Genomic DNA, 12,121 nt, shown 5'->3' on the forward strand with positions numbered 1-12,121 from the left:
TCAAGTTGCAAAGTGGGCTGTAAGGGGATAGCATGGCTATGTTGGATTATCCTCAGCTCTTTGGAACCAGGAGGCTGGTCTGGCACCTACAGTGTTTCTAGCACCAGGTGCTTGGAGATTTGGCACACCCCTGCACCCCATCTAATCATGACAGGAGTCTGATGTAGGAGAAAGCATTGGGAAGGGAGTCAGGGTTACATTTTCCAGCTCTGCAGTTAACTTGTTTAGTCAAATAAGTGTGGGTTAAACAAAGTTAAAGCTAATTTCTTTACTGCAGGAATTCCAAGAGCCTTTGATAGGTACTATCAATCTCAGAAAAGAAACAAACAAAAAACAGTGTTTCCTAAACACGTTTGACCGGTGAACCCTTTTATAACTGAGTAACCTTCCAGTGCCTTGCTGTACACTGCCTGCAAAACGCCGAGCTAGAAGTTACTGTCACTGCACTTTCTGATCCTGTGTCATCCATCTGCTCGTTGTCTCTGGCTCCTTGTACGTCCTTGAGGAGAAAACAACATTCCTGGTGGGAATTCAGAGACCAAATGGTGGTGTAGCACGGAATGGGTAGACAGGCCCTAACCTAACTCCTTCCTTGGGAAGTGGAGGGCATACTCCCCCTCTGGGAACTAGTGATGATTCCTAAAAGATCCCGTGGTCTGCTCTTGGCTGTCCAATTTAGGATAGCACTCTGGGCACGAGCGGCATTGTAAAGCCTCCCCTCTGTTTCTGTTGTGTTCTGAAAGGCCCCACGGGTCACACAGGCTCTGAATTCTTTCCATGGTCCTCAAGATCCACTGGTGGCGGGTGTGATGGGGCCTTTGCCTGTCTGGTCTACAGGGCCATCTCTTGAGCTTGGATGGGACTTGCAAGGGTAGGTGGTAGGTTCCCCTGGCTGCGCTTTTCTCCTTTTGTTTGCAGAACACGGTCAAAAGGTTATTGCCTCCTACACTGCTGAGGTCTGACTTCAGTGTCTGCATTTGATGGAGGTGGGGCAAGGCTCAGAGGGGGCCCTTCCCAAAGGCAAGCAAAACACTAACAAGAAATGTCAAAACTAGCCACACACAGACATCTCACGTGGTTATCTGAGGCAGGGAAGCAAGCATCTGGGTAGGAAGGTTGACGTGATGCCTGTCTTTAAGGCCCGTTTCGAGGAACCTGGAGCCTCTCAAAGGCCCACCCCTCAGTCGGGCAATGCTGGAACGTCATGGCAAAGGAAAGTGGGAACACATGTAGATACTCAGTTCCTGGACCAAAGGCATTTGGAAAGTATATTCTCAGGCCCTCCATTCTGTTCCCGTCAGGAACCAAGGCTGAGACGGAGGATGGGGCAGGAGAGGGGGGAGTGTAACGGGGAGCCCCCTCCAGGCCTGGACAGGGTTAGTCAGAGAACAGGCTGGCGAAAGACTTCCTCAGGTTGCGGATGGTCTCGGCCTTGGCCTCGTCTTCACTTGGGGGCCCACGCTGGGAGGCGTCAGACGTGCTGAGGCTGTTAGTCAGGGACTGGGATTTGCTGAAACAGAAAGGCAAGGGGGTTGGGGGCGACAAGGCTGGACTCCCTAGGAAGTGAGTCCTGGGGCTCGCCTGGAAGCCAGCTGGGTGAGCCCCGTCACCACAAGGACAGTGAGACCAGAAACAAGGTATCCCCGCCCTTACATGAAGCTGAGTACGCCACACACGCAATTAACCTGCAAGGTGGTTACTGGTATCCTTCTTTTCTAGGTATAGGAATTGGGGCTTATAGCAAGTAACAGGGGAGCATCCAGGGCTCTTATTCTTTTCACAAAGCCAGGCTGCTCAGACGGCAGGCGTTGACTAGAGCGCAGCTTGACCACTCTCCTGCCTCTGTGTACAAACCCACTTGGTGAAGGGCTGTATCACCGGGGTTATGGTTGTTCCTCCTATACTTTCCAGCGCTAGTCTGGGAATCCTGAGGTCTGTATTCCAGACCCTCTCCGCCATTAGGCCCCTCCAGCCGTGGGCAAGTAACTCACTGCTCGGGACCTCCTCTCCCTCATCGGCGAAATGGAGGGTCGGTCTAGCCCACCCTCAGGTCTCTCCTAGCTCTGACACTCCGGGCTTCAATTCCAACTCGTCTCGGAAGCCCTTATTGCCGATACCAGCCCATTTTGGAATTCTCACGGTGCCTACTGTTTGAACAACAGTGTTTGACCCTGTGTGCCAGCCTAATGCTAGGTGACAGGTTGGAGAGATGAATGAGATTCAGGCTCATTCAGGCCCGTAAGGGGCTCACAGTCTAGTGGGGGTGAAAGACATGGGAAGAGATCCCCACTTGGTCTTGTCATCACATTGAACAAGATCTTCTTCAAAGCAGAGACTATGTTTTCCCCCTTTGCTTATTCCCCCCGGGGCGTTATCCAGGACTAAGGTCAGAGTAGGCATTTGATGAATACCTGCGGATTTGAATTGAACCAAATAATACTTTAGAGCAACAACCCAGGAGATTTAAATGTTTTTAGCTAGATGACCATTGAGGTTAGTGTCCAAACCTGGCTTAAGTCCCAAAGCCCTCGTCTGTCCTGTGATCAGCTGGGCTGTATCTTTTCACATGTGAGAGGCTGTCACAGATACACCCATATGGAGCCAGCTGCATTCTGGCTGGCTAGAAGCACTAACTGTGCAAAAACTCATTTTAATCCTTACAATAACCCTGTGGTGCAAGTACTACTGTCCCCATTTTGCATGAGAGGAAGTTTAAGCACAGAGAGATTAGGTAACTTTTCTGAGGTCATGCAGCTTTCAAGTGGCAGAGCTGACACTGAACCCCGGTGGTCTGACTCTAGAGTCTGTGCCATCAACCTCTATGCCTATTGCTGGAGGACCACTTGCTAATTTCATCAAACTAAAAATGCATTTGCCCTTTGATCCAATAATACCATTTCAGGTATTTTCTATACAGCTGATCCTGCACGTATAAGAAACAGCATGTTTTCAAGGCTATTCACTGCAACCTTCTTTGTAAGAGCATACCACATTTCCATGTAGGGTGGATTAGTTGGATAAATTGTAGTATAACTGTATAGCAGAATACTATACAGCTGTGAAAAGGAGAAAATGTCAATGAACTGAGTGGAAGAGCTCCAGGATTTACTGTTAAATGTAAAAGCAAGGAGCAAAATGGTGTGGACAGTGAATACTGCTGATTGTGTAAATAAGTGGGAGGAGGGAATCAGAACATATATTTCTGTATTTGCATAAGGAAACACTGGAGGAACACACAAGGAACTAACAAAAATGCTTACCTCTGGGGAGCAGGGGGCAGGAAAGCACTGGATAGGAATGAGATGGGAGTAAGATTTTTTTCAATAAAAACAGTATCTTTTAGATCTTTGAACCATGTGAATGTATTACCTATTCAGAAAAATTATGGTTAGCATGACTCATGGGCTGGATGTCCTGTGTTCAATCCTAGCTCTTCTACTTCCCAACAGTGGAAACTTTGGCAAATTATTAATGTCTTTCTCTGTTTGCTCATCTGTAAAATGGGGATAATAATCGTTATTAACTCCTAAGCCTGTGGGACTTAAAAAAAAAAACAAACCAACTAGGTAAAGTGCTTAGTACACAGTAAGTAGATAATAGATGCTGGCAGTGAAACGATGATTATTAATATTAGTGTTTGGAGTTGAAGAAAGGGAGAAGCTTCCCAAAGAAAACACATTTAGGGTCTCTCTTTCTGACCTCAAACCAAGAGACGGGCTTGAGTGGAAACAGGAAAGAGGATGTATGTGTGCATTGGGATGGATCTTTTACAAAGTGGTGGCAACACTCCTTCCCGTCCCCATCACCTAGTCTTTCACAATGCGACTCTGCAGGTCCTCCTATCAAGAATCTATTTCCCCACCTCTTTAATCTGGGCTTGACCATGTGACTTGTATTTACCAAAAGCGTGTGATGGGATGAAATGATATCATGCGGCGTCTTCTAAGGCTGGACCTCGAGAAGCCTTGAAGCTTCTACTTTTGCCCTTTGGGAATGTAATTCTACCATGTGAGGAAGCTGGGCCCAGCCTGCTGGAGGATGAGGCCCAAGGAGAGAGACAGGCTCAGCTGACAGGCTACACCAACAACCAGATACGTGCAGGAGGCCCTCTTGGACCATCCAGCCCCAGGGAAGCTGCCAGATGACTACAGCCATATGAGTGATCCCAGTAGAGTAGCGTTGCGAGATTTAGTAAGTAAAAATACAGGACACCCAGTTAAATTTGAAATTCAGATTAAAAACAATTATTTTTTGAGTATAAGTATATCCCATGTAACATTTGAGGGCATACTTATGCTCAAAACTATTCATTGTTTATCTGAAATTCAAATCTACCTGGGCATCCTATATTTTATCTGGCAACTCTACAGGAGAGAACAGTTGAAGATCCTCCCAGCTGAGCCAAACTCAGAACAAATCGCTAAACCAAAAAATTATGAACAAAGAAAATGGTTGTTTTCTTGAGCCACTAAGTTTCAGGGTGGTTTGTTATGCAGCAAGAGATAACTGATGCATGTATACATGGAGGATCACAGTGGGACCTAATCTATCCTCTCACCTTTCTGGGCCCTGCCTGCCATCCCGGTTCCATCCTCTGGGCTTCCTTCTACCCACTTAAAGTCTGGGTGAGGCCTTGGTGGGTCTTCCTCTGTCTCCGAGTTCCTGATCCTGAGCCAGCCCAGCTCTGTCCACACCCCAAGTCCACCCTATGCCCTTCCCAATTCCCAAAGCACTTACTTGAGATGGGGGTGGGGTGTTGCTGGTTTCTTGGACTCTTCACCCTGTTGGGAGGTGCTGCGGCCCTGCATGGGGGGCCGGGGCTGTGAGGTAAGGGTGGTGCCTGGCTTGCAGACCTGGTTTGGAGAGCTGCCTCCAGATGTGCGGGATAGCTGTGGAGAGCCTGGTGACCTCTGCTGCTGTGGAGATCCAGATGAGGGACTCAGGGGTTGCTGGCCTTGTGGGGAGAGCCTCTGTTGCGAGGGGCTTCCAGATCTCGGGGGCTGAGGAGACTGAGCTTGGCGAGGGCCCCCTACAGGGAGAAAAAAATTATGACATTCTAATTTTTTTAGGATAAATATGGCTGTGCACAAGTGTCGCTTCAGGGATGTTCATTACAGTGTTTTTCTTTTTTTTTTTTAAAGATTTTTTTTGATGTGGCCCATTTTTTTAAAGTCTTTATTGAATTTGTGACAATAATTGCTTCTGCCTTATGTTTTGGTTTTTTGGCCACGAGGCACGTGGGATCTTAGTTCCCCGACCAGGGATTGAACCCGCAGCCCCTGCTTTGGAAGGCGAAGTCTTAACCGCTGGACCGCCAGGGAAGTCCCTACAGTGTTTTTCGTAACAGTGAAAAACTGAAAACAATACAAATGCCTAACTGTAGAGGAACTGACTAGGAACATTAAGATAAATTCATATAACAGAATAGGCTATGGTCATCACGTATGACGTGGCAGAATAATATTAAATGACATGGGATGTTGTTGATAAGCAGCTTATAAAACAGTATTTGCAGTTTAATTCCATTTTGGCACGTATATATATATATATATATATATATATATATATAAAGCTATGTAAAAAAGAAAGACTGGAAGGTTATACATTGAAACCAGTGTGTCTCAAACTTTAACGGCATATGAATCACCACGCGTCTTGTCAAAATAAAGATTCCGATACCGTAGGTCTTGAGCCGTGTTATGAACTGGATTGTGTCCCTTCACAAAATTCATATGGTGGACTCCTAACCCCTGGTGTGACTGTATTTGGAAATAGGGCCTTAAAGGAGGCAACTATTGTTGAATGATGCCATAAAGGTGGGCCCTAATCCAATAGCACTGGTGTCCTTATGAGAAGAGAGAGAGAGACCAGGGACCTGCACACACAGAGGAAAGGCCACGTGAAGACACAGTGAGAAGGTGTTGTCTGCAAGCCCTGGGGAGAAGTTTCAACCCTGCTGGCACCTTGATCTTGGACTTCCAGCCTCCAGAACCATGAGAAAATAAAGGTCTGTTGATGAAGCCACTCAGTCTGTGGTATTTTGTTATGGCAGCACGAATGGGGTCTACGTTACTAACAAGCTCCCAGGTGATGCTTCTGCTTTCCACGCTTCGAGTAATGAGGCACCGAGCAATGATTTTAAAAGCGGTGGGATGATGAGGGACTTAAATTCTCTTCCTTTTGCTCACTGATGTTTTCCACACTGAAGATGTATTACTTTTGAAACAATGAAAATAATTATCCCTTACTTTCGAATAGCTCTCTAACCTTTCCTAAGAACTTTCAAAAGCAATATATCATTTGATCCAGAGAGAGGCCGGTAGGGAAGATACCACTCTTCTCATCAGGTTGAAGTGGAAACAGCCTCATTAAGGTTTCATAACTAGAAGGGGTAACCACGGAAAGCCCACAGAGGAGCTTGGCTTCACCCTGTTGCTGCACAGAGCATATAGACTTTCACCTACAAGCAAAAGGACGTTTTAGCCTCCCAGAAAAGACTTTGAGTGGAATTCCAAGGCTCCAAGCAAGCAAGGTGCACCCTTGAACCCAGGTGTCAGGACTGCTGATTGTGAAATGCATCTTGGCAAAGCAGACTAGCTGCCTGCTGCTCTCCATCCCAGGATATAGCGGCTCCTGGGAAGGTGGGACGCACCGCGGTGATTCTCGCCATGCTTTGTTGAGAGGATGGGAGACTGAGAGTTTAAAAAGGGCTGGAGCTCAACTCTGAGCCCTTTCGTAATGTGGCTTCCACTTGTGTGAGCTCCCCAGGTCTCTACTGTGCCCTCTCTATCATGTCCCGGCCTTGGGCTGGGCACCCTCGCAGCTCGTGGGTTAGGCATTATTATCATCCCCATTTTACAAAGAAACTCAGTCCCAGATATACTGCAACTTGCTTACAAAGTGGTCACTTCTAGTAAGGGGAAGAGCCTAGACTCAAACCTAGATGTCTCTGACTCAAAGCTCTGTTTTCTTTTGTTTCCCTTTTTTCCTTTCTTTACTGTACCACACAGGGCAGCACCTTTGTGCAAATTAAGAAAAAGGTGCTTTCCCCCAGTGGTGGCTGCTCTGAGCCCGCTGCATAGGGGGCAAGGACTAGATTTCAGCTGGCCTCCTGCCTCAGACTGTCTCAGCGGGGCCCTGTGTGGTAGGCACGACCTGCATGTCTGGTGGCCCTGACACCCTACAGGTACCAGAGCCCCAGGTCCTTGCCATTAACCTGCCATGTGACTTGTGGGTGCGTCACTTCTCCTCTCTGGGCCCTTGTTTGGAAATGAGGTTGTTGGACTAGACATCAAACATCCCTCCACATTTGAACATCTTTGTGAGCTTGCGCAACACTTTCCAGGTTGGACTGAATTGCAGCTCCAGTCTAGCAACTGACTGAACACGGCTTGATTCATGACTATATTGTCCCAGTAGATTGGGGGACCCACTGATCACAAAACTCAAACACCTACAGGGCCAGGCAGATAAATAAATAAAGCAGGAGAGTGTCAGAAAAATCACGTGGCTTTAAAAAATTTTCCCACTTGAGATACACGGTTCAGAGACTTACCTCTTTAAAGAGGTGCAAGCATAAAGAAAATGGCAATCGACACTGTGTCACTGGAAGTGACACTAGCAAGGAAGGAGTAGGGCCTGAGGCAAACGGAGGAGTCCTTGCCCTGTCAGTGGACAGTTGCTATGTAGCAAGCAGGCCCACTGTTTCTAGAGCTCCTGCTCTATCAAGAGAAGCTGGAAATCTAGATGTTTATGTAAAAGCTTCTGATTTTTAAATGTTGGTTTACTTTTTTGTTTTTTAAACCCATTGTAGGTCCAAAAAGACATGTTTTCTAGTTTTATCTTAAATGCCCCCCCTCCACCCCACCTCTCCACATTCTGCTCCTCAAGACTGATAATAATATCTTGGAAAATCTGGATACTCATTCATTCATTTATTAACTATTCGTTCAGTGCCTATTATACAGGTGGGATTCATCAAGAGACACTAATTTCTTTCAGCTTCTCAGCAAAGCAACAAATTTAGTATTTTTTGTTTGAGCACATACAGAAAAAAAATTAAATGTAGAAAGTATTTGCCTTAGCCCAGGACTGGTGCTAAAAGACGATGAGGTTCATTAAAAGAGACCTTCATTTTTACTGAGTTGAAAGTGAGTAGTGAGTTCAGAAAACAAGTCAATAATGTGATCTTGTTATTTTGGGAACTCAATGAAAGCACTGTGTTTTAATTAGCCTTGTTATTTTTAATCTGAATGTTAATTCAATGAGCATTTTCTTTAATTATCCTAATTGGTTTTAAATTGATTGTTTTTCAACTCACTAAACGTGTGTTTAGCCTCATGTGGCTTAAAATATCCCTTTATCGAGGGCGTCTCTACTCTGGGCCGGAGAGGAAACCAGAATACAGTAGCTCTCTGTTTTAAAAGTGCTCGGTTCAAATGTGGTTGAAAAAGTAAGTCCCGGGGCAGAGTGAGACAGGCCAGGGTAGGGCAGAGGCACAGTCAGAGCCTGGCAGGGTGATGAATAAGTTGTTTTTGAACATTTATAATTACAGAATTATCACCAGGCAGGAGGGCAGTGGGGCTGCTTTAGTTATAAGGATTGTTACGAGAACAACCGTTAAGGACAACATGTATATTATAATCGTTAGTAAGACACAAAATGTTAATAGTGAGTTTTTTTTTTTTTTTTTTGCGGTACGCGGGCCTCTCACCGCTGCGGCCTCTCCCGTTGCGGAGCACAGGCTCCGGACGCTCAGGCCCAGCGGCCATGGCTCACGGGCCCAGCCGCTCCGCGGCACGCGGGATCCTTCCGGACCGGGGCAGGAACCCGTGTCCCCTGCATCGGCAGGCGGACTCTCAACCACTGCGCCACCAGGGAAGCACCAACAGTGAGTTTTTAACGGTAAAGGTCATATAAATAGTTAGTAACAGTATATTAGTAGTAGTTAAGAGCTGGAACCTACTAAGCACCACCTCCACGCCGGGACACCTTGCTAACTGCTTCACCTGCGTTATCTCACGGGAAGCTTCCCATTACTAAACGGGGCAGCTGTCATTTCCTCCTTTATCACTGGGGAAACTGAGGCTCTGAGAAGTGATGTTACGTGCCTAAGTCTGCCAGGGTACTGAGACATGGAAGTGGATTCAAATAGGTGTTTATCTGCCTCAAGAAGAAGCCAGTGTTCTTTGGTACACAGTTATGTAAGTCATGCAATTTCCCTCCTCTTAAATGCTTTCTGCTTTTCCAAGAAGAGAAGCACAGACAAGAAAGATGAATGGGGTGTTTTATCTAAGACTTTTTGAAGAAGAAGCCGTTTAGTGCCCAAGGCCGATTTTCCCAAGAAGCAATGAATCTGCTACTTTGATAAAAGCGACTGGGAAGGCCACAGTGTGATAGTAATGTTTCTTTCTGATGAGTCTTAAAGCAGATCCTTAAAAGGTCGCCATGAAAATGCCTGGCCTGGCTTCTTGGAGCGAAGCGGTCCTGAGGCTCCAAGCTGGCACTAGAGCAGTGAGTGTGCCCGGAAAGTTCTGACTGCGGGAGAGGACATGGGCTGACTTTCTCCCCAGGCCTGAGCGTGAGAACACCCGAGCAGCTGGCAGCCTGAGAGAGTTAGTTATTGCCACGATTTCTTTTCATCTTGTCATCAATAGTTCATCCATTCTCTAATAAATGGTGGCGTTTACATAGTAATGCTGGGATATTTTTTGAGGAACAATTGCAATCGACAAGGTTCTGTACAACGTTCCGTTTTTCTTTCTCTAGCCGGTTGGCTCATAAATCTATAATCAGGCACTGCTAGCGGCTAGGAAACAGACAATTTCTAGAAGATCTGAAAGCCCAGACTTGTAAACCTGCCATTTTCTTGTGCTTCCTTGGACGAAGCCTCAACACCCATCTCTGTAAAAAGGAAATACGGTTGTTTTCACTGTTGACAAGCTGGGAGGCTGAAAATGAGAAAACAAATGGGAAAGTCCCGCCTAGCACAGCGGTACTTAATACATTTACTGTCTGTCTTCCTTTCCTCCTTTTCTGACTTTAAGCGGGTGACAAACCTCAGGGTCTCTTTCATTCTGCATACAGAGCGAGGGCACATATCTGGGGATAAAGTACTAAGATGGAGTGTTCCAGAGCGCCTTCCGGAAGTCACGCGTGGACCCCTCAGTGCATTCCAGCATGCTTGCTGGACGGTTTCTCTCGGTGCGCGGCTCGTCGTGGGCCCTACCTTGTGTGGGTGTCCGTGGCTGAGGCTGTCCGAGCGGAGGCCCAAGCTGGGCTTGCCCAGGGGGTTTTGCTGGTTTAGTCTGAGGAGTCTAGAGCAGAAGAGAAAAGAAGCCTGTTGTGATCACCACAGCCGTTTACTTCCTGCGTACGAGGGCAGGGTTTATCAACATCTGTTCACTACCGAGGTCAAACTTACATAATGTGCACAGTTCTTAAGTGTACAGCACAATGAGTTCTCACACGTGGATACACCTTTGTAACCACCAAGCAGGTCAAGACAGAACATTTCCAGTGGAGAAGCCTGCTCTGTGCCCCCACCCAGCCAGCAGCCCCCTCGAGTATGACCGTCATTCTGACATCTGTTATCACAGGTTTGTTTTAGTGGGGAAAGGGGGAGCAGGTTTTGGGACTTGCTTTTCCGGAAAGCTGGGGGTCTAGCAAATTCTTTGGAGAATAATCTGGTAGTCCATGGAGAGGACTGTGGAAGGGAGGAGCTCTGAGGGAGCAGGTCGAGGTTGGAGGATGAGGAAAACGGAAGACACAATAGTCTCTATTGACTGGTGCCCTGGGAGTATACAAAGGGCATGTGTGTGCACGGGCACGTGCGTGCGCGTACACACACACACACACCCTGTTCCCTGCTCAGGCCCGGGATGGAGGGCACAGAGGGGACAATTGGTTTCTTATGTTAATCATCTCTGCCTACAGACACCCAAGGCCCAGTTGAGACAAGGTTTTTCTCCCCAGGATGGTGAAGGGAGGAAGGGCCTCTCAGAGCCTCCCAAATTCCCCCATCAGGAGCAGGGCTACAAGCTCTCCCCCAATCCCAGCCTCACCCACACCCCATTCCTTTCTCCCCAGGTTGGTTCCTCCCTGGGAGCATCTCCTGTGGATCAGGGCACCCATCCCCAGACAGCCAGGCATTTCTCATGGCTACACAGTGTCCCTTACTTCCGAGGACCTTACCCAAGGCCTCAGGGGCGAGGGCACTGTGCCCCCTGGCATCGGGAGTTGGCTCATTTTGGAGACAACGAGATCAGCCATCAGTTGTTTGTCCTCTTCCAGGTGCTCTCCAATCAGGGGCATGGAGCTGTCCATCACCTGCAGGTGATGAGAGAAAGGAGTCCTGAAGGACCCTCAGGCCAGGGCGGCCAGGCAGCGCGTCCCAGGAGGCAGGCTCAGAGCTCATGACAGAAGTGAACACTAGATGGCAATGCTCTCCATGCAAACACCCAGCCCAGCGCCTCCAGCTGGGAATGACCCCCGTGGAGACATCCAGTTTCCTGCAGTTCAGTCTAAATCAACTCCCTAGACTCAGTTCAATTCAGTCGACATTTGCTGGACCTCAGACATGTGACCAAGGGCTGGGAGCCTTTGCTGACCTTTTCTGCTCTTTTCTTTGGGGAGCTGGTCTCTGCCCCTCCTTTCCCACCTTGGCCCCCACCCAGGATTGGGGCTGGCCTCCTGAACTCTGGCCCAAGGTCAAGGTTTTCCACAAAGCCCGAAGCAGTGAAGGTGGGGGGCTCGATTATGACCAAAAAAATAACAAGGGTTAGAGTCGACTCAGGGCTCGGAGAGAAGAGGGAAGAGGCAAGGCCTGTCCTCCGGGGGCTCTGGCGGAATAAACTCCTGGAGAGGCACTTCTTCCATGGGGAGCAGGCTGCTTCTCGAAGGAGGCACAGTGCTCACACTGGGAGGGGGCCTGAGAGATCATGTTTGTACATCCGCACATCCGCTTTTCTTGCAGATGGGGAAACCGAGGCCCAGAGATGGGAAGGGACTTGCCCGAAGTCACGCAGGCCAACGATCCAGGTGATTCCCCAGGCACGGGCAGCTGCAGACGGTCTCGAAGGGGAGCGAGGCCTTGGTGGGCCCTCTGTCTCCTCCCCAGCTG

At 48.1% G+C, this 12,121-nt stretch overlaps 1 protein-coding gene across 2 annotated transcripts in view; it reads right to left on the reverse strand.

The window, feature by feature from the left end:
* Window positions 1-255: 255 nt before the first annotated feature.
* The window catches only part of SYN3 (synapsin III), a 406,875-nt gene continuing 395,009 nt past the window's right edge, over window positions 256-12,121 (reverse strand). Inside the window, exons 10-13 of one of the 2 annotated variants that reach the window (XM_007449437.1) lie at window positions 11,194-11,328; window positions 10,229-10,316; window positions 4,738-5,029; window positions 256-1,510 (exon numbers count right to left, since the gene is read on the reverse strand). In XM_007449437.1, the coding sequence (XP_007449499.1) occupies window positions 1,378-1,510; window positions 4,738-5,029; window positions 10,229-10,316; window positions 11,194-11,328 (648 nt within the window). In that variant the 3' untranslated portion in view covers window positions 256-1,377. The remainder of the gene's footprint in view (window positions 1,511-4,737; window positions 5,030-10,228; window positions 10,317-11,193; window positions 11,329-12,121) is intronic. The other variant, XM_007449438.1, reaches the window with a different exon arrangement.

The sequence above is a fragment of the Lipotes vexillifer genome, unplaced genomic scaffold, assembly GCF_000442215.2.
Source record: "Lipotes vexillifer unplaced genomic scaffold, Lipotes_vexillifer_v1.1 scaffold374, whole genome shotgun sequence".
Taxonomy (NCBI): Eukaryota; Metazoa; Chordata; class Mammalia; order Artiodactyla; family Lipotidae; genus Lipotes; species Lipotes vexillifer.